This window comes from Fistularia commersonii, chromosome 19 (assembly GCF_037954325.1).
Source record: "Fistularia commersonii isolate RoL2024-O1a breed Wild chromosome 19, RoL_Fcom_v1.0, whole genome shotgun sequence".
Classification (NCBI taxonomy): domain Eukaryota; kingdom Metazoa; phylum Chordata; class Actinopteri; order Syngnathiformes; family Fistulariidae; genus Fistularia; species Fistularia commersonii.
Genome location: NC_141302.1, coordinates 16,105,876 through 16,133,829, shown reverse-complemented (window position 1 = coordinate 16,133,829; position 27,954 = coordinate 16,105,876). Strand labels below are relative to the sequence as shown.

At 41.6% G+C, this 27,954-nt stretch overlaps 1 protein-coding gene across 5 annotated transcripts in view; it reads left to right on the top strand.

Moving 5' to 3' along the window:
• sorcs2 (sortilin-related VPS10 domain containing receptor 2) overlaps positions 1–27,954 on the top strand; it is a 381,906-nt gene that overhangs the window by 169,834 nt on the left and 184,118 nt on the right. For all 5 annotated transcript variants that reach the window (XM_086165424.1, XM_086165422.1, XM_086165423.1 and 2 more), the window contains exon 3: positions 6,354–6,453. In XM_086165424.1, coding sequence (XP_086021550.1) covers positions 6,354–6,453 — 100 coding nt within the window. The remainder of the gene's footprint in view (positions 1–6,353; positions 6,454–27,954) is intronic.

Genomic DNA, 27,954 nt, shown 5'->3' with positions numbered 1-27,954 from the left:
GTCTTAATATCTCGTCGTAGCTTAGGTTGGCCCACTGTTGAGCTCATTTGCTTACACTGTTCTTGGTCTTGAAAAAAAAGATGGGAAGCAGAGCTGTAGGTAGCAGAGATGAAGGAAGGAAGTGACGAGAATGAATAGGATCAGGAAGGATTCGGTCAGTGGAATGTACATGTTCTGGAGATTAAGTCATACTGAGATGGTTTGGATGTGTACAGAGGAGGGATGTTGAAGATCTGGGTAGAAGGGTGCAGAGGCTGGAACTGCCACACAGAAGGCCTGGAGGAGAAGAGGATGCAGAGAATAGCATTCTTCTATTCATCCACAAAAGCATTTAAACGATATTTCAAATGGTTAAAAATTGTCCTTTCTGACCTGGAATGTTGAGCAGACATAAAACTTCAGAACTTTTGAAATGTGAGCAATGGCAGCAATGGCAGCTCTCTACAATGTTTGCCCCGTGTATTTCAAACTCTCTCTCCGATAGCCAGGGTCTCCATTCGCTCGCCATCCGTTGTCGTGCTGAACTCCGTCCCTTCTCTGCTAACAATATTCACAAAAGCCTGTGGATCTTTTTCCACAGAGATAGTCGTGTCATCAGCATATCCCAAGTTGTAATTATTGATCCCTCCGACGTGCAAGCCTTTAAAATTCTTGAGGTTTCTCAATTGATGAGATGCACACATCCTTCTAGGAGGTCCTCCTCCATCTCCATTTTACCAGACACTCCTCTGTCAAGTTGACTGCTAGCGCTTAGAGTCCAGTACAAATCATAAGCTTCTTCTGTATGGTGCTTTCCATGTACCTTCTCGCTCTCTCGCACTTTGGAGGTTCCTAGGGTGGTGAGTCTTGACAGCTCTCCTGCCAAGCTTTTGTGAATATTGAAGCCATGATTATATCATGTGACCAGAACTGTGTAGCTGTTAGCGCTGCTGTTGTTATTAGCATGAGATCAGCTGTGCCCGGCCCTCCGAGCCCTCATACCCCCTCCTGTGCCCACCTGCAGGAAGCTCTGATCTGGTTCCTGCCCAGTAAAAGGCGTTTTTTTTCCTCGCCATTGTCACCAAATGCTTGCTCTAGGAGGCTGTCGGGTTTTAAATTGTGGTCCAGACCTGTTCCACATGGAAACTGTCATGAGGCAACCCTGTTGTGATCTGGCACCACATAAATAATATCCAACTTGACTGAAAATGACACGTTTTAGTCGGTCATTCTGTCCCCTCTATCTCTTATTTGGACTCTCATCTGCCCCCCTCCTCTTTCTCAAAGCAATTATTCCTCATTAATCTACAATAGCTCCCAACCAGTCTATTAATCCAGAAGGTCCGGACAGCAGACAACACAGAATGAGCTCTGCTATTAACACAACATCATTATTCTTGTCATATAATACCTCTGACTCCCCCCACCCACCCTCGCTTCCCCTGAATTAGCCTTATTAGTTGTGTAACGTCTTTTAATTACCCAATGAATCCTCCCCCTCCGCTTTTGAAAGTTACCGGTACTTATTTTTTTATTTCTCATTTTCTCATGACTTCTGGACGAAAATAGGATTGTTTCTGCTCAGCCCATGCTGGAGTGCCAGTCTGTTTTTGGAGCCTTTTTTGAAAAGGTACCCGTCCACTTATTTACCTAATAGAACAACAGGATCTGAGTCACTTCAGGCTGAAAAGCAAAAAAAAAAAAAGGGAGAAGGATTGACAGAAATGTTCCATCTAATGGAAACCGGGCAATTTACCTTCTCTGCTCTGCTGATTTTTTTTCTTTTTTTTTTGCACAAGATGAATGCAGCCTCCATGACAATAGACTCTTGGCCGTGATGGTAATGAGGACAGAAATTAGGGCAGGGGGTGTGAACAGTCTGCGTCCAGATGTTGAAATATTTTTCTGGGCGCAGGGCCCACCTCAACCTGTCCCTTCATCGCATCGCTAATGAAGGGCTATAAATATGTAACAGAGGGAATGAGACAACCTAACCCATAGTGGGAGAGTAAAAAAAGAAAAAAAAAATGGAGATACTGGGAATCATGACAATGGCGGTTAAAGACAACAACGGGTCAGTCAGTGCCAAAGATACAATTATTCTAAATTATAAGATAACAAACCCACAATTTTTAGTGTGGTATTTGGTCTCCACGCAGTAACCGCAGCTCCCGTCAACTATGACAGACTCCAAACCCTGCGGAGAAATAACACTCAGCTCTACGGTCCACCTAGGCTCTGCTGAGCATTTTAATATCTTTTTTTGCTGCGGACATTCTCGTTCTGCTCCCAGGCAGTGAGAGCATGGGTGAGCAGGGGTGTCAAATATACGGCCCGCGGGCCGGAACCGGCCCACAAGGAGGTTTGATCAGGCCTGCAGGATAATTTGAAAGTGAAAAAATGCATAAAAGACATAAAAGACACTGTTTTGGTCAGAGTAGAATCCGTATCACTGAGAGAAACCAATCAGCAGACGTTATCAATGCGCCATCTGCTGCTTGCTATGACATTGCTTCTACCCTGTTCTCTACCTCCCTGCTACTCCCTTATTAGCCAAAATGTTGTTATCAAAACAGAGAAAAGTAGATACAGAATGTAGAATTCTCAAAGAAAAATGGACTACGTCCTATTTATTTATGAAGATGCACGGGAAACCTTTGTGCTTGGTGTGTTTGCAACAAGTATTGGTATTTAAGGAATATAATATTCACCACCACTACGAGACTCATCAAAGCGAAAAATACTACAGCTTGCAAGGACAACTGAGAAGAGATAAGATCAACGAATTGCTGGCGGGTCTGAGGAAGCAGTGGTCCACTTTCACCGATAGCCGAGAAATCAGTGAAGCAGCGGTAAAAGCCAGCGTCCTAATTGCTAGCGAAAATGTGCAATTTAATGTTAGTCAGCAGCTTCACTACAAGAGTATGGTGGAATTCTACTGTTCATGCAACTCCATACATTTTCAGTATGTATTGTATGTGTATCCATGTTTCATGGATGAAGTTTACACATTTACAGGACAGGTGAATACTTTCTTCATTACACATTTAATAGCACTCTTTTTAGTTTGTAGAGTGTAGGCAGGGATTCAATTTAGATTTTATATGCACATTTGTAAATGCTTTAAAAATACCTTTCTTTATAAGTCTCATTTAATCTTTAAGTGCATTACTATATTTTTCAATACCAATAACTTGTTAAAGTTTTGTGCCTTTGCACGATCAGTGGGATCGCATGATCACATGATTGCAATGCATACATGTGAATGATAAAAGTAAATTACACGTTCGCCTAAGGAAATATGAGGTGTTTCATGAAATGTTTTGTAAAAGGATTGTTTATTAAATTCCAAGATTTTCGTAATGTCCTTGTACTTCTTTACACCAAAACGGAGGAAAGACATAATATTTTGGTTATTTATTGCTGAATATGCTATCATTTTTAATGGTCCTGCCCACTTGACATCTACCTAGGCTATATGTGGCCCGCGATGAGAAATGAGTGATTGACACCCCTGCTCTAGAGGGTATTCAGTTATCTATTCACAGATATTATCATTATTATTTTTATTATTAGTGATAATAATAATTACAATAATAATATTGCTCATTTATTTATCGGTTCATTATTGTGGTGCTGAAACACATAACACGTAACCCTCTCATTGTTATTATCATTACTATTATTGTTACAAATTTTTGTATTATTGATGTTAATATTAATATTATTATACTTTTGGCTACTATTTTTATGATAATGTTTGTTATTATTTTATTGCTATTGTTATCACAACTAGTGTTTTTCTAATTATTATTATGATTATTATTATTGTAGTACTAGTATGCGTTATAAAGATCTCCTTAAAACCTACCAGTGTTGTCTGGAAAGATGCTAAAAAACTAAAACTAAAATAATGAATGTGTTTATGGCAAGCATTCTTCACATTATCAGTCATATGAATTATAACGATAAATAAAACCACCTTTTTTGTGTCTTTAAAATGTTATGGAGTCACTCTGCCACCAAGTGTTCAGAATTCAATGCCCAAATCACTTAGCGGCCTCTAACATCTCGGGTGAAAATGTTCATTGACGTCACGTGCACACAAAAAACCCACACTCACACACACAGGAAAATTAATTCAAAACGCAATTTACTGTCAATTTACTATGTTAACTACAAACAATTATATTGTATATTTAGGCTTTTAAGCTAGCATATAGCCGCAAATTGAAATATTAAAAAGGTGTCGTGTGAAAAGGACTATAATAATACCATCGTTTTTCCTAAAGCTCCGGGAGCAATGCCCTATCCCGCTTGGGTTTGTCCGGTTGTAGCATCTCGGGCTGAGCAGGTTCTCGCTCTGACCACGAAATGGGTTTTCAGACCGGCAGGCTGGGCCCAATCGTCCTACCGATCCCAGGTTAAACGCCGCCGCGTCCCAGCCGAAGCTCTCACAGAGGAACTGTTAAGCGCCTCCATTTTCTCCAGCTGTTTGGGCCCACGCCGGGAGGGGGAGATCGCTGAAGCACCCGGCAGGGAGCTCCATGCGTGTGTGTCTCATTGTGGGTGTGTCTATTAGTGAATTGGACGCCCTGCTGTGCGACGGAGTAAATCCCCTCATCCTTAACCGGGCCGACGTGCTGGCTCATCATCCCCTTTCATCAAGATCTCTTCTTCTTGGCGCCCTCCAGTTCAATCGCATCCGTCTGCTTCCCAACCTCTGCATTTTTGATACAGTTAAGATTAGACGTATAAAGCTTTTACACTCCAGAAGCACACCAGTAAAGGCAATGCATTTTTCTTTGTGTTCTTCAGCTCCTCAGTTCTTCAGTGTTTGCTCCTCAGGGGTTTCTTAACTCGGTTGATCGGGTTTTCTTGCCTTAGCCTTCCAGTCTTGCATGTCTGGCTCAAGAATTACTTAATGTACAGGTGGTGGTGGTGGGTGGGGGGGTTGGCAGATTTCAAGGGCTTTTAGTCTTTTTAACACTTCTATATGCTTAGTGCAATATTTTACATCCTACACACACATATATATATATATATATATATATATATATGTGTGTGTGTGTGTATATAAGCCTATGTATATGTATATAAGCCTATATATATATATGTGTGTGTGTGTGTGTGTGTGTGTGTGTGTGTGTGTGTGTATAAGCCTATGTATATGTATATAAGCCTATATATATATATATATATATATATATAAGCCTATATATATATATATATATATATATATATATATACATATATGTGTGTGTATATAAGCCTATGCATATGTATATAAGCCTATGTATATATATATACATAGGCTTATATACATATGCATAGGCTTATACAGTTAAGCAATGCATGTATGCATATATATGTATATATGTATGTATATATGTATATGTATGTTCTTAATGTATTTTACATATTTAAACACAAATATCTATGCGGACAAGCAATGCATTAACTAATGCATATCTATCTATCTATCTATCTATCTATCTATCTATCTATCTATCTATCTATCTATCTATCTATCTATCTATCTATCTATCTATCTATCTATCTATCTATGTGTGTGTGTGTATAAATATAAATATAAATATGTGCACACATACACTCTTAGATACATAGATACTTATCCATAAAACTTGGAATCATGTGGAATATCCCACTTAAACCATGGACTTCTGGATAAGTATTTGACTGGGCCTTATTTTAATTCATATTTTATACATAGCTTTTTATTGTTTTTTTGTCATTAATTTGATACATTTGTCACTCAATACATGATAATACAAGAGAGCGTTTTGTTCTTATGTTTGATATTGTCCATGATTTTGTAGAAACGTTTGCCTTCTGAAAAATAGATAGGATGACCAAATGTGTGGCTGAGGGGAACATCTGGATGGTTGAAATCCCACCTGTGATGGGAATCACTAAAAATATGGATTACAGTTTGGATTGTGGAAGTCGTGAACCCCATGATCCACCCTGAGGATGCTCCTGTGTAGAAACGTCAGGTCTCGGTTCATATTCTGGGGTGTCTGATCCTTTCCGATTCTCCATTGTTAAGTTGTTCTGCGTCGGAAAAAGTGGTGATGTTGTACCTCCAGGACAGCAGGTTGCCCTTCTCTGTCCATCTCACAGATTTAAGCCCTGTGATGTTTCCAACTTCTCCTTAGAAGCGATGATCAGTGGATAGCTTTCTAAGAAACTGCGCGCAGCTGGACATTTGAGCCCATCCGTCCGGTTTAGAATTTCCCTCTCTAAAGAGCATCCATGTCAGAATCCAACTTTCGCTTATACCTTCAACGCAAGATGACTTTCGCGACTGTTTCCATTTAACTTTTTCCCCCGTGTCTCTCTGCTTGCTGCAGGTCCACCGACTACGGCACCACGTACACCAAACTCAATTTGATGCCAGGGACCACCGTTGTGGTAACCAGCTTCTACATCTGCCCGACCAACAAGAAAAAGGTATGTCTCGGTGTCTGATCATTTCTCTGAACCATTTGTGCATGGCTGTAGTCGCGTTGCTTTTCTTTTCTGGAATCTGCAAGTTTCTGCGGGGAAGCGGTTTTCCTCTAGTGTGCTGCTGAAGAGTGTGAGCCGGAGGCTCTGGATGAATATTTACGCAGAGTAGGAATTACAAGACATCTTGTTAGAGATGTAAGCTGTGAGAAACGATCAACAGAAAAATAGATACAAGCACTTGTTGCAGAACTCACATCGAGAGGCAAAGGATCCATTATTAAATATGGCGTTACATGATTGGAAAACAGGAGCCAAATAAAAAAAAATTTAACCTTGTAATAATAATTGTTATGACAAAAATTATATCAATAGCTCCATGACAGAAGGATAAACAGTATAGATAATGTATGACCATATTCATGGATATTATCATTATAAAGAACAACAACAACAACAACAACAACAACAACAACAACAACAACAACAACAACAACAACAACAACAACAACGGTAATAATCGTTATTATTATTGCTATAACAATAATATCAATAATCATATGAATAATATTAATAATATGCATTGCTATTATTATTATTGTTGTTGTTGTTATTCCTATAAACTGTATAGTGAATGAATGAACAATTTAATGAATATTGTAGTTGTAAACAACAACAACCAAAAAGTAATAATAATAGTAACAACAAAAATAAAGTAAGTGATAAGGATAACATTAGTAATAATAATACTAACCTTTCCTTTGCATTCTTTTGCTATATCCAATTTCATTCAGGTTGACAATCTGGTTGTTTAGGGGAGAACTTGTGTCAATTCAATAGAAGTTGCCTATCTGACATACCAGAACCATCTGGTGAGGCATAAAAAAGTATTTGAAAAATGAAATAAATACATTTAAAAAGATAAATAAATAAAGAACATACTTGGCAGGCACCCTGTTTGTCTAATGCCACCAGCTGGTAAACAAACACCCAGCATAGCCAGATGGAAGGGGAGAGAAACTTTTCTATATTGATCGAAAAAAAACCCTCCAGTCCTAAAAGCAGAATCTAAACTAGCCGATGCCGTCTTTCCGCGACCAATCCCATCGCTCTCTCTCCCGAAACCAATGTAAACACGCCGGATCCCCTTCTCCCCCCTCCACAAATGGAGAACTCAGAGCTTGACAAGACGGATTCTCGAACAAGCTTGATCTTGTAAAAACAAGCCGCCTCCTAAGGTTAAAGATGTTACCCATGTGGCAAAGTGTCGAGCAAATGACAGCTCGGCTCGGAATCAGCCGATCGGGATGCGTCTTGCGCTTCGCTGAGCGAGACCTACCTGTACGACTCAGATGAAAATAACAGGTTCTTCAACAAGATGTTTTAATCACCCGTGTCTTTCCGTCTGCTGGTGATGTTTGATTCCAGCCTTGATGGTTTTCCCATTGTTCTGCTGTTTGGCTTCTCTCTGGTGGAAATATTAAAAAAATAAAAAAAAGGTTGGTGTTGTCAAGATTGAAATTAATCTCAGATGACAGTAACTGATTCAGATTGTTGAAAATATATGTTATAAAGTATCCGGTATATTGACGGATCTGCACTGTTATTCTCCAAAAGAGCATGACGGCATATTTGGAAATGAAATGTGTTAGTACCTCCATAAATTACAATTATGAACCCATCCACTGTCTTTACAAGATGCTATTTAAAGTGATGTTATTGAGCTACCCTTTTTTATCTTGTATGATACTCTTTTGTCCGGCCTCTATTTTCCTCTCTGTCATTGCAAGTGCGAAAATCCTTGGCCAAGAAATCACCAGCTCTTCCGCTGTCATGTTGTTTGTCGTTGTCTGAAACGTAACTCAGAAATGGGAAGTAATTTCTTGTTGTCGGAACTGTACTTGAATTTCCTGAAATGTAGACGTTTCGGCCCTCATCCCGGAGGCTTTTTCAGTTCTATTGACCTGTGGGGAGTTTCCAAATATAACTGCCAGGGTTGTGGGCGGGTCTAGGTTATGGTGGCTTGTTATATATCTGGAAGAGTTGATGGGCAGAAACTAGGTCTACAGGAGTTGTTATGCTAATGGAGTGCCGTTTGTTGGGACAAAGAGCAGCTTTTGTGGGATTACTGCATTGGAATGTGAAAAGGTACAGCTAAACAAAGGTGTGAAACCTGTTGGATCCCATGAACTGAAGCTCATGTGGACATTACCGGGAGCTGCTTCTAGTGGTGTATCTTCCCTGATAGTTTGGAGGATGCAGAAGGTCCTGGTGCGGGTGTGCAATCCGTCCTGGTATTGATCCCAGTACAGCATTACATGTTGGTGAAATGTCATGCCTCAGATGCCCTCCTCTGTTCAGAGATGTTTTTCCCTTTTGACAAAGATGGCTTCTTTGACTCCTCTCTCAAACCAAATGTCTTTTGTGGACCGGTCCGGGGTGAACCCCAGCTCTCGTCCAATGACAGCTGAGATGAGCTCCAGGACACCCATAACCCTGAGTGCAGATGAAGCAGTCTAAATAATGAATGACTGAATGAGTGTATCGCAGCTGATGATGAAAGTTCTCTCTTCACGCTAATATAAACGGTTGCAAGCTTGCAGAGAACGCAAGCCTCCTCCACCTGCTTGGACGAATGTCGACTCATTGTTAGCGTCCCCCTTTCGCAGCTCCTGCATGAAAGTCTCCCTTGAAGTACTTTGGGATAGGAACCGCTACGTCTGTTTACATCCCCGGGTGAGAAGTAACTGACGGATACCTTTGTCAATAAATCTTACATATTTCTCTCCCGCTCCCTGTCAGAACTTCAATCTCCATGCTTGTGGTCAAGTGTTAAAGTATAATTCTACCCAAACATCCCGTTGAGATTTTGTTCACCTATAATAATATGTGAAATGTTATTCCCACCGAGACGCTACATCTGCTGAGATATTCTCTTTTATGTTATAAAGCGAGCAAAGGTGTTTGCAATGTAATCTCAGACGTCGGGAGGTTATCATTGGTGGGGAAATGATGTTATGTGACCCTGTAGAAAGCCCCTGCTGTGTATACATGGGATTTATAACAAATCATTACTGGATTCTTGAATAGAAGCGAAAGCCTTTTTTCTGTTATTCACAAGCTTAAAAATATGTATTTTGTCTTTTTTGTTCCAATGCAAAAAGATTGCAATTTCTTTCTTTCAAAGCACTGATGGATTGAACAAACTTTTCTCTGCAATTTAGATTCAAATTGTCTGAATGCTGAAGTGACATTAACAACATAAATCCATTCATTTGTTTCAAATGATACAAGGTTATAAAAAGCAAATGTTAGGGATGGACAGTTTGATGGATGGAAGGATGGATGGATATAATACTAGCCTGTGTTTGCATTTCAGGTATGCCTAATGATTGGATACCAAGTAGCCGAGGAGACGGATGGATATCTGGGTCGGGAATGGATGGGTGGATGGATGAATTGAACAGTATACAGTATCTAGGGGATAATGATGATTTACTAAAATAGTAGTGGTTGGGATGGACGGATGGATTGAGCAGTATATCCGGTTTGTATCATAGGAATGCCTAATGATGCAATCCCATGCATTTTTTTACAGAGGACTCATATTATTATTATTATTATTATTATTATTATTATTATTATTATTATTATTATTATTATTGTCGTTGTTGTTGTTGTTGTTGTTGCTGTTGTTGCTGTTGTGCTGTTGTTGCTGCTGTTGTTATTTATTTCCTGCTTGCATAACAGTGTGTTTGGGCTTCAATTTGAATTGTATCAGTCATACTGTTGGAGGGATGTGGATCACACAGGGCAAAACATAAACTTTGCCAGAACAGTGTTCTTAAGGGAAGCGCCGGTGCCTCTCTGGAAAACAATCCTGTAAATTCGTTCCCCACCGCATGTCTGCCATCCCGCTGGGTCCGCCTGGGATATGTTACAACTCCGGAACCGATGGCGCACTCCAAACTATGTGGAGAGCTTCTGAAGAATCCCAGAGAATGGGATTTCCATCCTTCCCCGCTGGAAAATCAGTTGCATTTTTTTAATTTTATCCAGAGGGAAGACTTATTTCTTTTCGAATTTTATTTTATTTTATTTTATTTTATTTTATTTTATTTTATTTTATTTTATTTTATTTCATTTTACTTTATGTCTATATTCTTTTAAGAATCCCATACTGTTGGGCCTTTTGGGTGATCTGTATCTGTTGTCTATGGCTACATGAATGGAGACTACACACGTTACAGTCATTTAGCCTCTCAAGTCCAGCGGATTTCAAAACACAGCCAGCAGATAAGCAGTGGAGGCGGCCAAATGGTTAAGTAGGTTTCATCTGAGATATGATGGGATTGCCGACTGTAGCTGCTTTTCTAATTGTCAGACGTTATCTCTTAGGTCCAGGGCTCCTACAATCAATGGAAAGATGGAAGGAGATCTGATGTAGTAGTCGCTTTTCTTATTTTTTGCTCCAGTCACCAAATATCTGTGCAGGGAATAGAAACTCCCCTATTAATTCATACACACACACACATGCACACGAACACATTATGTTCCTTTCTTGTCCCACCGCCCCGCCGGCACCGTTACCTCCGACTGGTTTTTAGTGAAAATCAGCTTAAACTGTCAAACAGCTGTTTAAAACACTGAAGGTAAAATACAGGAAGAGTTGGTTTATGGTTCCTGCAAATATACTTCTGTTAAATGGGCCACCAGTAACACATACACACACACACTTACACAGAATTACACAGGGCCAGACAGCTTGAGAGCTTTTAATTGCGTGGGAATGGAGTCATTGTAATTTCCCTCAGGGACTGAGAGACAGATAGCGGGTGGAGGAGGTGTGGAGGTGGACTGACAGTTAGACTGTGTGTCGTGAAAGCAGGATATCCAGTAATGTTACCCTAGGATCCAGTTACGACTCGCACACACACATACACCTCTGGCCCGTGACACGACCGCAGAAAGCAAAGCCAGGGTTGTGGTTCGTATCCGTCTGTCTGGGTGGAAGTGTGCGATCTCCCCCAGCATCCAGAGGTTCCACATGAGGTGGTCGAAGGGGAGGACCGGGGACATGGCCCACGGACTTTGCCTATGGCTGGCCCGAGTATGCTCGGGATTCCCCTGGAGGGGATGGACCAAGTGTCTGGGGAGGGAGAAGACTGGATCTGGGATGGATGGAAAAATGTTAGCTTTGTGTTTGTATTTTAGGGATGCCTAATGATGGGATACCAAGCATTTTGTGGGGGATATGTAATTTAATTTAAAAAAAGTGTTTGGGATGGATAATTGGGTGGATGAAAGGATGGATGGATGGATGGATATAATACTAGCCTGATTATGGATTTCAGGGATGCCCAATGATGGGATACCAAGTGGCCAGGAAGGTGGAAATCTGGGTCTGGGATGGATGGATGAATTGAACAGTATATCTATAGGAGTCTGATCATTTCATTAAACAGCAGTGGTTGGGATGAATGGGTGGATTGACCAGCATATCTGGTTTGTAAAGGAATCCCTAATGATGGAATCCCATACATTTTTTTATAGAAGACAAATGATCTACTCAGTCGTTTTTCACCGGTGGCCACCTTAATGCCACCACGGCAACGTCAGCCAAAGTTGGTTAAAAACCCCATCTGACGGACATATGCCTTTTTCATTACACCGAATTTCAGCCCCAGCCTCCTCCTGCTCCTTGTAAGAAACAACTGTTGCGTTATTTATCGATTCAGGCCGCTCCCTTTTAGAAACAGTAATCACGTACATAAATATCCCTGCGTAGGAACGAAACGACGTGCAAACAGGCTTTCAAATATAGTTATTAGAGTGTATCGACCTTTGAAAAAAACTCGTCCCGATAACCCCTGGGCGCACAAGTGCACGTTGATCAATACGGCCAATCATGTCAGAAAAAAACAAGCGATGGCCGCATGCCCTTGGCGCAAATGTGTCCCAGAAAAACAAAAAACAGGTGCAAGATACCCCGAGGGATCAATAGCAGACTTCAGCGTTTGGATCCAGAACTTAGTCCATGTGTGAAGAAGGTTGCCGTTTGTAGCTTTATTTTGAGTTCCATTAAAGACCTGCTGGAGATCCTTCGCAAGAGAAAGCATGGCAACGGCCCCTTGACACTCTTCAACACCAATATTGTTGTAAATAAACTTTGAGGCCAGAGGCTCATTGCAATCTCCCACAGCAATTTTCCTTAACTGTCATCTGATAAGGGCTGTCAGAGCCGGAGTGCGTTATTCCGTTATTTTCCTCCTAGTGGACGGCTCCATTAAGGCCAATAGACACCGAAAGCACTTCCCCTCCACTCCCGCTGATGTTTTCAGGGGTATTAGCGGTGATCAGGTGGTGGATGCTGTGTTTGTTTTCCTCTGATTTCAGAGACAAAGACTAAAAACACATAGCAGGTTCACTTGAGACACTGGAGTGGTTCCATGTCGCTTTGTGACTTTACAATGAGACACTGAATGGCTGTTTGTCTGCATATGTGGCCTTGTTATTATTATTATTATTATTATTATTATTAGTATTAGTATTATTATTATGGGTCCATATCATAATACTGGTGATATATTTATTTTTGGGGTGACATTCATTATTTATGGCACTGATCCTGCAGTCAGGCTCATTGGGGTGCTGGTCAAGAAGCAGGTTCACCCGCGACCAGTGGCCACTCAATAATAATAATAATAATAACAATAATTGGGGCATCATGGTGCAGGAGTTAGAGCAATCGTCTTTGGAACCGAAAATTCCTGGTTAATTCCTGGCTCCTACTAGTTTGTCGAACCCTTAACTGCTCCCCTGGTGCTGGTGGTCGCCAGCTTACTGCTCATGGTTCATCCATGATGGTTTAATTGCAAAGAACAAATTACCCCTCTGGGATTAATAAAGGATAAATTATTATAATTTGTTATTACTATTATCAATTCCATTATTCTATTATTTTAACTGAAAGTCAACACTTGTCTCCTAGCCAACGCTGCTTATCTGCAAGAAAGAAAGCCAACTTATTTATTTATCTACTTATTTTTATTGCAACTCATGGCTTTCTCATGGAGTCGATACAGCAGTTCCAAAGTCACAGAGACCACGAAATAGCACAATGCCCTGTGTCTGGTGGGCATCGTAATGGAAAAAAGAGCAATATCACAACATTCTTTTTATAAATGCAGAGATGGGATAAATGTTGCTGTAGGCAGGGAGTTATATCACACACAGTTGAAACCCCCCGCCCCTAGGATTTAGATTCTGATTCAGTGTTCCTTTCGTTGCCGTTGACAGTATTTTAGTGCTTTTATGCAAATACTTCGAACCTTTATCAGCCTTTATTTATTTATTTATTTATTTTTAATACATCAGCAGGGGGAAGCTGGACAGAAAGAAAATTAACAAAGCCTGTAATTTCCCATGGACACTGTGCAATGAAAGCGAGCCATCTATGAGCAAATAAAGAACTGGATTTTTTCAGATGATAAAAAGATGAGTGTCGGTTCTCCCATGTGCCATTGAAACCAGAACGGGTCGAGAGCTCTCCTGTCCGCCGAGGTCATTTGGGTAATCCTGTCTAAAAGGCAACAAGGTTCGCGGCCTCGGGGTGATACCTCTCTGCTCTGATGTTGGGTTGTGTTCCAGTTGGGTCTAAACAAACCATGACTCTTGCGTTGCATCTAAAACTTTTTGCCGTTCTGGTTTTCTGGACTTTATAAACCAAATGCAAATGGGGCCGAAAGCGAATTCTATTCTTTTAATGTTATTTCTGTTTTGGAGCTAAACATCTTTATGTGCTGGAGGCCAAAAGTTGGAGCCTCCGTTTCTTTGTATTCTGTCTTATTGCCTTGTAAATTGAATGGTGCATTGCAAAGCTAAAGGCAGTACAGTGGGTAGCAATTCCACCTTGCAGCAAGAAGGTTCCTGTCTGGATTGTCAGGAGAAATTCTACATTATTTCAGGAGCTCCAGTGTCCTGCCACGGTCCAAAAACATTCCAGTTGGTTTATTGGAGACAATAAGTCTTCTAGATATTACAAAAATAACATTGCTGCCATGTACTGTGCTATTGATTCTGTTTGTGTGTATACCTAATGTGGCCACTAGGGGGCCAGGTGAGTCCCCCCCTTACAAAAACCAACTGCAATTAGTTTATCAGGTTTCAGCCTGTGTTACATAACTCTTGCTTTATCACTGACTGTTTCATTAGGAAACATATATCCCGTCTGCATGCCAAGTGGGAGTAGCGCTAGCATACTAATCAACATTTAGATAAAGAAGCGCCAGGCTTCCCACCAAAAGCCTTGCTGCTGGAAAGTTACTCGAGCCAAAGGTCTTGCTGATCTCCTCCGGTCTTTTATTTATATTTTGTTGATCTCCCTCACATCTTGAAACAAACAAAAAAAAATATTACCTTTTGGCACAGCTTGACGCCAAAAAGCATGTGTTCTGGCACAGAGCGCCGGCGCAGCCACATGAGGTTCGGTAATTCCCTTGTTGTTTCCTCTTGTCTCTTCTTCCTCCCTTCCTCTGTCCCTGCTGCTCTGTACCATAGAAAAGCAGTTTTTCCTTTATCCCCTGCCCAGACACCGATCTTTGTCCTGCACGCTGGCTGATAAGGAGACGGCCGGGCAGTCGGACGCGAGGTTAGACCCTGCGGAAACTCGTGCTAATACCTGCTGCAGGCACATCCGTTCTTGGTTCAACTACACAGGCACCCTCTGCCCACGCGGTCACGCGGCGGCCATGTTCAACTTCAGCGGATACCCTGTTTTCGTTCAAAGCTTTGAGGCTTCTAGGGAAGTGGGAACGCAGGATGTGGATCATTTGAAGTCTCAGATTCAGCTCGGATGCATTCTTATTGTCTATAAATAAACGACGGCCGCGGTTTGTCCGGCCCCGTGAGGTTTGCAGAGAGCAAAGGTTTAGCGTGTGGACGCTCGTTACTTTCTTCATCGTCGGCCCCGTGATCGTCCACGAGAATCCAGGACGAGACCATGGCAGTCAAATTCGAGTGTGTTTCTCTCCTCGGCTTCGGAATGGGGTCTTGAATAGAGTTTAATTAATTTAATTGAATGGAGTACTCTGAGAAAAAAAAAGCCATTAACTACTCAGCCACATGCCGGAAGAAGAGCTGGCAGGGAGATTTTTAGTTTGGGACTCCTGCGGTTTTCTGAATGACACGGCTGGAGTGGCTGGCGACCCATTTTCAATCATAATTAAATGACGTTGTGTAATCCGTGTATCCCAATTTCAGCTTTTGCATTTTTTCTGTCGGATAGACATCACTTTAAATTTGAGCAGAAATGTTCTCGACACCGTCAGACAGAAAACGGATCCATGAGGTCATGAGAAATAGGCAAAATGGAAAAACAATGTGCTACTAGATTTTAAAAAAAAGGGCATGTTTGTGCTGCAGTGCTTGAGATTAGCCGCGGCGCTCAGAAAAATACATGGAGACATTCGTGATAAGATAGCAAGCCTATAGACCTCATGGGTTTTCTCCAGCTGCTGAAATAAATAGTCCGATATCTTTATTGTCTGAACATGGATTTGGACAACTGTGAAAATGAGACTGAAATAATATATGGTGTAGGTATGTGAGAAAATAAATAAATTGATCAATCATCAATAATTTAATGGATTAATTAATCTACCCACAGTCTTGTGTAATTCACTCTTACAGAACTGTGCTGTCCTTTTTTTATATTGGTCACATCTTTTATTAACTAATTAATTAAGCCATTTATTCATTTTAATTATTTATTTTAATTGATTAAGTTAATTTTTAGTTTCAAATAACCGCTCAGTTTTAGCTCAACAATTGAAAATAAATACATAAATGATTAATAGTAATTTTACTGCTGCGATTCCTGATAATAATCATAATAATGAAGATAATGATGATGATGATCATAATAAATGAAAAAACAATGCACGCTGTGTTAGCTGGGGTATATGATTATCATTTCAAACATGCATTTGCTTGTTTTTGAATCCAAAAAATAAATGAATATCCACAAGTTAATAAAATACACACATCCCATTCTATATTGACATGCAGAATGGAGACACATCCGCCTTGCCAGGGGAGGTGAACGGGGCATGTTGGTGAAGCGGCTTCAGCTCTGTTTGTGCTCTCAGGCCTCTGCCACAGACAAAGCAAACATCCCTGCGCTTCCTTGCTGTGCGCGATAGCCAAATCACGTTTCTGCCGCCATGAGCAGCGACCTGGCGATGATCATCGCAATTGATTCATGTGCTCCGTCCGGCTGGACTCCTCTGTCGGCTCGGCACTGCATCTCTATGTTCTTCGCACACCGGGCCTAAATGGATTGACCCGGATCCACCATCAGGTTCAATAGGCGGCAGGCTACTGACTCGCTATCTGCAGGCGCACCCTGAAGGGACACTAGGAGAGAAACAATCCTGAAATGCAGCTTTTTGCTCTGCTCTGCCCGAGTCCTGGAGCTGCAGTCTGGAATTGGATATGCTTTGGTTGATGTTAATGTTGTAGGTGGAGAATTTGAAAGCAGTGAAGTCACCGAGAAGGAGGTGGAGGAGAAGTGACAGCAGTGGTTTTCAGGTTTTAATCCGTATTACAATGAACTGCATGCTTTCAATGGTCATTTGCATCAGCATTTTTTGTTCCATTGTAAAATACAATTGTTAGCTGATGGTAACCTTGGATTTGCCTGGTTAGCATGAGACTGCATGAGGTGGGATTCTTTGGGGGGAAAAAAAAAGAAATTATTATTACTATTGTTAATACGCATTGTGCTTTAATTATTAACATTATGACTAGATTAACAGCAATAATAATAATAACAATAGCAATAATAATAATAATTATAATAATATATGAAATTTCAACCACAATTATAATAAATTGATAATAGTATAACAACATAAGTATAATAAGGATAAGAGTATAATAAATGAATAAAACTAAATACTTGAAATATGAGAGAGCTTGTCTTCTTGGCTGCTGCTATTCCCGGGGGGCTCAGAGACTGGACAAACCTTTTATATTGCTATCCATCTAACGTTGGTGCTTGATCAGATATTCAAAATAATCAATAGCGATTTGTTGTGAGAAATCGTATAAAATTTCAGTTCAAATCAGACACTGGGTTAATATTTGGCAGCAAAGAAGGACTTTTTTTTTTTTTTGCTGAAGGGGAAGACTTCAGCACGGCCGATATTTGTTTACCGTTTTTATTTCGAATTTTGAGGTCATTATACACGCGTTATTTTTTTCCGCTGCTATGGTCGGCGACACAAATTGACAAATCGAAATTTCTTTGGAAATCATCATAATATGTGGGGTTTCATTGTCCTGGATCCTCATGATCAGTTTCATCCCCAGCAGAGTATTAAATGACTGCATCAGGCTGCAGTGCCAAAGTCTGCAGATTTTAATCCACTCTTATTTTTCTTTTCAGTCCCCAAGAGAGAAATTGATATTTAATGTTTCCCGGTGAAAGAATGTTCTTTATACTTTCAGTGTAAAAATGCCAGACAATTTAATCCAGTCACCACATGCTGCTAAAGTAATGGCAAACATACACATTATTATACATTGACGTTATTACACTTATTTATTGTTTATTTTGGATTACAACGAAACATATAATGGGAGTTTTTAATGCCTACGTAGGGCGGTTCTTTCTCCATGCTCTCCCAGTATCTGCTCAGGGTTCCTTCAGGTTTTCCAGTTTCTGTGGTTCACCTAAATGGCTCAGATATAGGAATGAGAGTGAATGGTATTTGTCTGTATCTACCATTTAAATTATATGAATGAAACACATAAAATACTTTGAAACTACAACTCTGACCTTGAACTAGAATATGGTGTCAATCAAAATATGAAATTCCATATTGACTAGTCACCTTCTATATACATTCTTTAAGCTATTGACTTGTTTCTAGGGCAAACGATGGGGACAAAGTCAAATACAGCAATAAATAATGTCTTAAGAGCACCTCTGTTCTTGGGGGAGACTGTCAGATGAATGTGTATTCAGATAGATAGGTGAGATCAACCAACAGTGGCTCACTGAGATGGATGTGCATCTTTTGTAACTGTCACTGAAAAAGCCAACACTTGATAAAACTCTCTTTATTCACATCTTTACCGATCCAGTGTCCTTATCCACCCATCCTCTCCGGCGAGCCATTTTGCAGCTCCTGACCTGCTAACACCACCGAGCTACACGCTCTCCAAAGACCCAACAACCACCGCTGACGTTCATTAGCATCGCTCGCTCTTCATGCCGAGTGGCTGCCGAGTCCCCCAGGTGGCCGTTCAATTCGGGGCAGTTCAATCCCATCGTAGACGCATGAGCAACGCCTTCTCTTCCTCGTTCGAGCGACCCCCGAAACATCGCCGCCAAACAACCGGGAAACACTCCTACCTCGCTGTTTGCCCCTCTCCTGCAGGGGTGTGTGGTATAAACAGCGTGTCCTTCTGCTTTCAGGGTGCAGCAAGGGCAGGCTGATTTTTGTGAAACCATGGAAACAAGCAAAGGGGACTTTTGTGGAACATCATTTGCACTTGAGACACAGTATGCAGGTAGCGGGCAGGGCGTCTGGGCAGAAAACAAAAACAAAATTGAATTCCTGGTGCTGATGTCACAGAGAAAGATGGGCTTCTTCAGCTGCGTCTGCTGGCGGCCGCTCCCTCCGGGAGTCATCATAGCGAATCCTCCATCTGACCTCCTCTGCATCCTCTTCTACTCACATTGACTAACTTCATGTCTGATTTCACTCTTTTCGTCTTCGGTCAGGGACTGCATGGGACTTCCAAACTTCACCTTCCCTCCTCTGTCTATGTCCAAACCATCTTAGTCTGACTTTATCTCCAGAACGTCTATCATGTGTTGTCCCACTGATGGACTCGTTCCCGATCCTAACAATCCCCCTCACTCCCAAAGAGAACCTCAACATCTTAGTCTCTGCTGAGTCCAGCTCTGCTTCCCATCTTTTCTGTTGACGCCAGCAAATCAGGCCCGATCTGAAGGTGCCAGGTCAGAGTCGGCTCATCTCTTGAGGGATCTAAAAGTGGTTTTAAAGAATTTTGGACTCGTTTCGTAGAGCATCAGTCCCTAACCCTGATTGCCCCACGGAATGGTTTAATGTCGGATTGTATTTTCATGGACCAGCCTTTAATGTGTGGTGGATAAATACATATTAATATCATTATATAAATATCCTCTCTTTTTTCTTTCAAGAGCCGGTCACTGCATATTATTCAGAGTAGGCTTGGTGTGTGGGAATCACACTGGTCTCCTGGCATTGCCTGTTAAATGCAACTTTCTTTTTTTTTAGTGGTCATAGGCTCTTCTTCTGTCTCCTCACTGGGTATTTTGTCCTTTGCAAATAAACTTTCCCAAGACGTCTGTTTTTTACTCATTGTGATAGCTTGTGGGTTTAATAATAGCGTTAATATCACGTGACGGGGACAGGCATCTTGACATGCGTCAAAAGTGAGTGGTAGATTGATGCAACGGAGAGAATTCTATCATCTTTCAAAATAAAACATTGTTCGGATAATAAATAAAACGGAAATAATGTAAGTCATTTATCATTCAGTGCGTTCCGGTAACAAACGACTCATGGACCGCCGGTGTGGAATGATGGGTCAAAGCTGAATCCAAACGGTGAGAACAAAACAAGACCAAAGAGAAGATTTATGGATGGAGTGAAAGACAGCATTCAGAGGAGAGGGTTAGATGTTTTCACTGTGGGTCGCTTTGAAGGGAGTCGCCTGAAGAGGAAGAAGATAGGAGATTCCAAAGAGCAAGATGTACCTGCTCTATGAAAAAATGCCTTGAAACTGGAGCATACAAAATCCCTGCGGTCAGCAGTGCCCAAATGCAACTGCATGGATTGGAAATAACACATTTGACTTCTGGGACGAACCAAACTGTACGCCTGCGGAGCCTGAACTGCAGGGAGAGTAAACGAAAAAGGAAATGAAAGAAATACTCGGGAGGCGCCACAGGAGTCGTTTCTATCGTAGATACAAGATGGAGGCCGCGACATAGCAATACACCGAACATGGAGAACCTCCGACCCTGCAGATGAGCCGCAATCAAGGCGACCCTGGACAGAGTTGGCTAGGTGTGTGTGTGTGTGTGTGTGTGTGTCTGCATGTGTGTGTTTGCGTGTGCCAGTTGTTGATAACTCGGCGGCATGAGTGTTGTGGAAACATGCACGCGTACATCAGCTAATGCTCCCCTGTCTCCGCTTTGTCCCGTTTTCTGACGGGATTTCTGCATCTCAGTGTTTCTGACAAACATTTAAGACACTGTAAATGTATATTTACATTTATGTCAAACTACAAAAAGAAACTTCTGAGGCTATTCCTTACCTTTGAAAGAAATGCCTTTCACATTGGATTTCATATACTCCGATGGTTTTAGGTAAGACCTTGATGTTTTGCTGCATCTCCAAGTCCAAGCAAATATTTCTTGTGTTACACCCAGAAGCCGTTATAAGGGGGACAACAGTGGTTACATCATTCCCGTAATGATGTAACACGGAATCGGACGAGGAAAGGCTTCTCGGGTTCAGTCGCACAGAAAACAAACTACAAGGTACACCCATGTGTGTCACATTAGTTTTTATTCATTCGAAAAAGGTTTTAATACTACTGCTACCTCCACTTATTATAATAATAATGATAATAATGATAATAACAAAGAATAACTAAGAAGCCAAAAGGAGACAAGGAAAGTGGCCTGGCAACTTTCTTTTTCTCTGCAGCATGGTGATGGCGACTCCCGCTGCTCCACCAAAATGATCACACAGTAAACAAATGTATTCTCCCTGCCTGCTCCACCCTGTGATTAGAATCAGAGGCACATCTGTGCCCCACAACAAGTGAGACCATCATTTGTGGTATCATATTTTGTTTTACAGCGAGATTTTTTCCCCCTGTGCATTACTGACTGATAACCAAATGTAATCAGAGCCAAAACACTTTTTTGGGGGGAGAGGGCGGGTCCAATTTGCATTCAGATCTGAAAGGATTTATGACCACCTTTTCTGGCTCACGAGAAGTTGTCTCACTGCGAACACTCCTTGAGGTAGATAGTAACGTGGAACACAGCTACGGCTACCTCGGCAAAAGGAGGTTGGCGGTTTCATTCCAGCCCCTCCTGCCTGCAAGCAAGATCGCAAGGCATTGAAGTTGTGATGGAGTTGTGTTGAAACAGGTAAAAAGTTAAAATAAAATGAATAATTGCCACTTCTTTTGGTACTTGGATGTTCCTCTGATCATGTTCTTCTTTCGGCTTTTCCCTTCGGAATGGGGTTGCCACAGCGAATCAGCTTTCTCCGTCTAACCCTATTCTCTGAATCCATAAAATGAAAAAAAATAAATGGATAAATGAATATGATAACGATATCAAAATGAAATGAAATAAAAAGACCAAATCAAATTAAAATTGAAATGAGAAAAAATGAAATTGAATCAAATTAGATATTGTAAAAAAAAAAAAAAAATCAAAATTAAATAATAAAAATAAGTAAAGGCAAATTTTTCTCCCTCCCACTGCAATTTCACAGCAAGAAAGACAGGAAAAATGTGAAGGAAAGGAAAGAGAGAGAGAGAGATTATTCTGAGAGCACATGAGAAATGAGCTAAACTCTAAAACTGGAAAATTCATCTTTTTCTCCAGGACTCCCTCCCCTCTGAGCGCGAGCGGTGCCTGAATATAAAATTGATAATTCTGCAAGCGGCGCAGTTGCAACGGCACCCAGAGCAAACCAGAAATAAGACACGGCTCCTCGGGGCAGACGGAGAAGATCTGAGAAAACATGGCTCGGAGCAGAACGTGTAGGATTAAATCTAATTTCATATGTGATTTATGGAGAGCACTGGAACGTCAAATAGCACAGATCCTCATCCTTTCAAGTGGAAGTGGAGTCAGTATCTCCTGTGATGTTCTAAGACGTGCAGGTCAAGGGGGGAATTAAACACAGCCCACGTGGTCTTTATGTCCTGTCACTGTGAAACCTGAGTGAAAACATTTGTTTTGCGTGAAATCCGAGAAACCTCCAGTATATAAAAGTGTCTGTAACGCCATCAAAGATGGATCGGCCCCAACTATAACGGGCTCTACCCGTCCTTTCGACTCCCATCCGTGTCACATAAAAGCTATTTTGTATTTTAAGAATCGCACTGAAGAGGTATAACTCTTTTGGCAATTTTACTGATACACCAGTTTATTAGATTTGTTTCCATGCTTTCGAAGGACACTTATCTCAAAGCAAACAAGGTTGTCTAAATCGGGCAAACAAAAAACACAAACTGCAAACAAAATATCCATTCAGTCATTCAAAATGATTGTTTTATTTGTCTTGGAGGGTGCCTCTCCATGTGGTGTCTCCATGGGGTTCCTCCGGGCTCTCCGGTTTCCTCTGACATACCAAAAACATGCATACGGTATAGATCATGAATGAACTATTTGTATATAAAGTGTATAACCCAATGGCGGGCCGTGCATTATACACCAAGGCCTTCAGTAGTGCTCCGAATCGATCCACCCCCCAATAATTAGTTTATGGCTATAAAAAAACATCTTATTATGCAGAAATGCAGTATAAAGAGACGTGCATCGCACATAGATAACTGGTGGTGTTAAAATTTTTCCGCGGAAACGCATCACGTGACGACAAAGGGATGGCCAACTCTGTACTCTTCCACTGACACCCCCCGTGCGTGATAAATCAGTTGAATCATTTGTGAAGTTAAAAGTGATGCAAGACTCTGTAATGCTAAGATCGTGTTCACCTAACGCTAGCATTAGCCTACGTGGTATTTCTGCTACCCGAAGCTGAAGGCCGGCTAATGGACAGCTGCTTTGACAGTGCAGGTGGTTTATATTTAGTAATCCACAAGCCGTCGCTATAAGACTCAGTGGCCAATAGTCAGGCAGCTTTCTGAGGCCCGACCAATCGTCAGCAACCCTGGGAGTGAACATGCACCTGGGATTCCGATCCCTGTGAACCAAAAGTATATTTTCTAAAGAAATAAAATCCAATAATTCTGAATATTTAAATCAATATGTTTGTGCATTTCGTGTATTTCGATTTTTTGAACCATTTTTGCTCACTGGATTCCAAAAGTGCCTCTCGCTTCGCGGAAAAGCGTTGTTTGATGATACTGAAAAATGGAATTCCGTAGATTCCCGAGCTTCTCTGCCGATGAAAACCAACATCAAAACACATCAGTCAGCGCCGCGTCAATCGGAGTGGAAGGGGGGACGTGGGGTGGAGGGGTACGGTTGCTTAAAGTGGTCGACTGCAAATAAACAAACGCATGTCGACAGACCTGTGAAAAGCATGGACTCTCCTGAGCCTGCTCTTTCCGGCAACAGGCTAAATTGAGAACCGGGGAGAGACGGGGAGGGAAGGAAAAAAAAAAGAAGGAAAGGTCAGGGAGGCCGTCCGTCCGTCTGTTACATAAGCAGAATGAATGGTTCCACCCACCTTCCAGGCTCGGTGACTGCAGCAACTGAGGCTTTCATTTTGAAAGTATTTATTACATCTTATTTTCTGGACTATTGAGCGCACCTGAATATAAGCCGCAAAGGCTAAAAATAAACATATAAATATATGCGTGTATATATATAGGCCGCACTTACCAATAAGCAGCAGGTGTCCATGTTGTAATATGCAATAGTTACACAGAAACCTTTTTTTTTTTACTTTTAACTAAATACATACCGGTAACATCCACAAATATGTGCTGGTAATGCTTTTTCCGAATAATTCCCGTAACACGGATTATGAAAAAGATTAATAATAAATAACACAAGGAAAAGTCCATCCATCCATTTTATATCCCCACTTTGTCATACTCCATCTGATCATTATCTTGGTCTTCCTCCTGCACACTAAAACCATTAAAGTTGTCTTCTTCAGTGTCTGAACTGAATGGCCTCAGACTTTCACGGTCATTTCATCGATCCAATGTGATTGGGCTAAAAACTTTGGTGGCGTGAAGCTCGTTAGCCCAAAAAAAAAAAAAAAAATGTAATTAGCCACATTGTTTAAGCCGCAGTGTTCAAAGCATGTGAAAAAAGTAGTGGCTTATAGTCAAGAAATGTCTTTTCAGTTTGCCTCCCTGCTATTATAGCATTTTGATTAATTATTCTTATGGTGGAAATATTTTTGATTAGAAAACGAAAGAGGTGCTCGGACTTGAAGAAAATCAGATGCGAAGAACGAGTGAGAAGCTCTCTGCATGCAAAGGCGCTGTGGACGAGTGGAGACGTGTGTTTTTGCTTTGCATCACCATCATCTCCTCTCCATGACGGTCATTTAATCATTGGCGTCCTCTTACTTTTAATATACTTTAGTTGACACTCTTTTGCTCTTTTATTCCTCTCCTGTAGCTTTCGCGTGTGTGTGTGTGTGTGTGTGTGTGTGTCTGAGCTCTCCACATGCTCTCCTCGTTAGTCATACCTATCCACATGCCTTGGGGGTAAAAGCTGCTTATTATTTTTATCACCATGCTTGTGTGTGTGTATGTGTACATGTGTGTTTCATTGAAGTTGCGGCAGTATTCTGTCCACAAGACAACACAGGAGAACCTGGTTTAATTGGGACATGCAAACACACACGTGCACACAACCATACATGAACGCCATTGTCAATATTTGACATGTTATTTTTGCTGCTGATCATCATTGACGTGAGTTAAACGTGTATGTGTGTGTGTGTGTGTGTGTGTGTGGGGGGGGGGGTGACGCTTCCCTCGGAACTAGGTGTCAAAACTCAACTCACTCTCATTTGTCACTGGCAACATGTGTGTTCCCCGCAACACATGTCTGCGGCTCCCACCTTCACTTAAATGACCTTGACCGTAAATTTTTGATGGAGCCAGAGTACTTTACAGTCCACACACACTCACAGACACACACGGAAAAACGCACACATCTAATGATAGTCGCCGTGCTGATCGGAAAATAAGGAGATAATAAAAATGTCCTCTTCTTTTTCCATCCCCCGGGAGCTGCAGCAACAAGTATTGGCAATGATTCAGTCAGAAATAGGCTACATATGTGCACAGGTGGTGCTGCGTTTCGCATACCAGCCATGACAGGGTGTTTACGTTGCCAAGAGAGATGTAAATGGTTGTGTGTCTGTATGCATGTGCTCCTGTAATGGGCCAGTGACGACTCCGATAAGACTCGTCACACCGGATAAACTAATGAATTGATGCAAACTCCGAGAGATCCTTCAGAAGTCCACCGGTTGTCTGAGTAGATGGGGAACATAGCTCATGGTAGTCTCTATTATTGTTGCTGCGGAATGAATACATATAGAAATAAAATGATTCCTCTTTTTATACATTAAAGAGTCGCGTTCCAGACGAGTGAGACGAGAACGTAGACATGCGAGTGCCTCGTCAATGAATTTAATACGGGGCGGTGCTCGGAGCGGACAGCTCGACAGCTAGCAGACAGCACCCGCAGCCGGTCGTCCATTATGTTCACTCCCAGCCCACCAGTAACCGCCCTCGCGCACAACAGTTTGACGTTTCTCAAACGGACTTCACTCCTGGCGGTGACACCAAACTGTCACTTCGACTCAGGCTCCCGTGTAGACTTGATGTTCGTCTCCTGGGCCTCTCAAGTGCTAGGAACGGGGTGTGGGGATGGGGGGGGGTTGCGAAAGGGAAGTAGAGCGATGCGGAAGTGATGTTGAGCCACCTTGCCGGCATGGGAATTGACAGCGAAGCAGGTGGAACACAAAGTAGAGACATGTTGGAGAAAGGAAAACATAGAAGTAAAGGAGTGACAATGGGCAGGCAAATTTCAATTATTGATTGGTTTTCTGGGAGTTAGAGCTCACACCTCACAGTGACAAGGTCCCCGGTTTGATCGTGCCCATCCCTGTGGAGTTTCCATGTTCTCCTCTTGTCTGCTTGTGGTTCCTCCCACAGGCCGGAAAACATGCAGTCGGTTCTTTGGAGACCCTAACCTACCCTAACCTGTCAACTAGTGAGTGAATGTTTGTATGCTGCTGGTCTGGGTTAGCCCATCTCCCGACCAATGGCAATTGGGATGGCCTCCAGTATTTCCACCATCCTGCAGAGATACTGTACAGAAGACTGACTGACTGACTGACTGACTGACTGAGTGACTGACTGACTGACTGACTGACTGACTGACTGAACGAACGAACGAACGAACGAACGAACGAACGAACGAACGAACGAACGAACGAACGAACGAACGAACGAACGAACGAACGAACGAACGAACGAACGAACGAACGAATGGGCTTCATGACTCTTTGACAAGGCTGGCTACTTTAGCTCGGTTCCTTTGCAGATCAGCTGACAGTGTCATTCTACAATGTTGTCCCCTTCATATGGGGAGTTAAGGGCGGCATGGCGGCGCAGAGTTTAGCGCCTCCACCTCACAGCAACAAGGTCCCTGCTTCAATTCTGTGTGGATGTTGCAGGTTCTCCATGGGTTCTTGTGTTCTTCCCAAGATCCAAACAGATGCAGTAGGTTGATTGGAGACCCATAATTGCAAGTTGTGAATGGGTATATGTCCCCATACGTGGTGATGGCAGCTGGGATTTGCTTCAGCAACCCCAAGTGCAGGAAAAAGCAGCATCGATGGTGAATGAAGGAATGGGTTTCATGGCTCTTTGAGATAGCTGGATACTTTACTCTGTTTGTAGAGGATCTCAGTCATCCATGTCATGATGAAATATTCTTGTGACAACTGGACTTGAATTTCTTCACTTGTAGACGTTTCACCCCTCATCACAGAGGCTTCTTTCAGTTTTTCTTAGAACTGAAGAAGCCAACTGACCCTTGACTTCAGGAGATGCTTCTATTCATCTGCAATTTATTTTATTTCATTTTTTGGACACTTAACGCACCAAAGGACGATTTAATTTCAACTCCATTGCATTCATAAGAACATCATCACAACCCAGCTGATATGTGATGGCCCCCCATAATAATAATAATAATAATGAAACAGATTTTTTTTTTTATCCTGCAGAATCCTCACATCAGGGAGATATACTTTGGATTTCTTTAGTTTCATATTTTAGATATTTTTGATCAATAAATAAATACATCAATCATACATCAAAGTTAAATCACTATTTCTCAGAATGTTTATAGTTTAAACAACTGTCACATACATTTGCGATGTGTGAACGAATGAATGAATGTTGTATGCCTGAATCCACAAGTGTTTTTGCTACTTAGAAAGTACTCATTTACCCCCCAAGATAAAACATTTTTATCTTAGAACTGAAGAAGCCTCTGGGATGAGGGGTGAAACGTCTTCAAATGAAGAAATCAAGTCCAGTTGCCACAACAAGAAAATTTTGACAAGAATTTAGCTCTGTTCCTTTGCAGAATAGCTTTGTGTCATATAACCAGGTTTTCGTTTTCATGTGAGGAGTTAGGGTCAGCAGTCCATGGTTGCAATACAAACATGAAGCAAAGTCCTCACA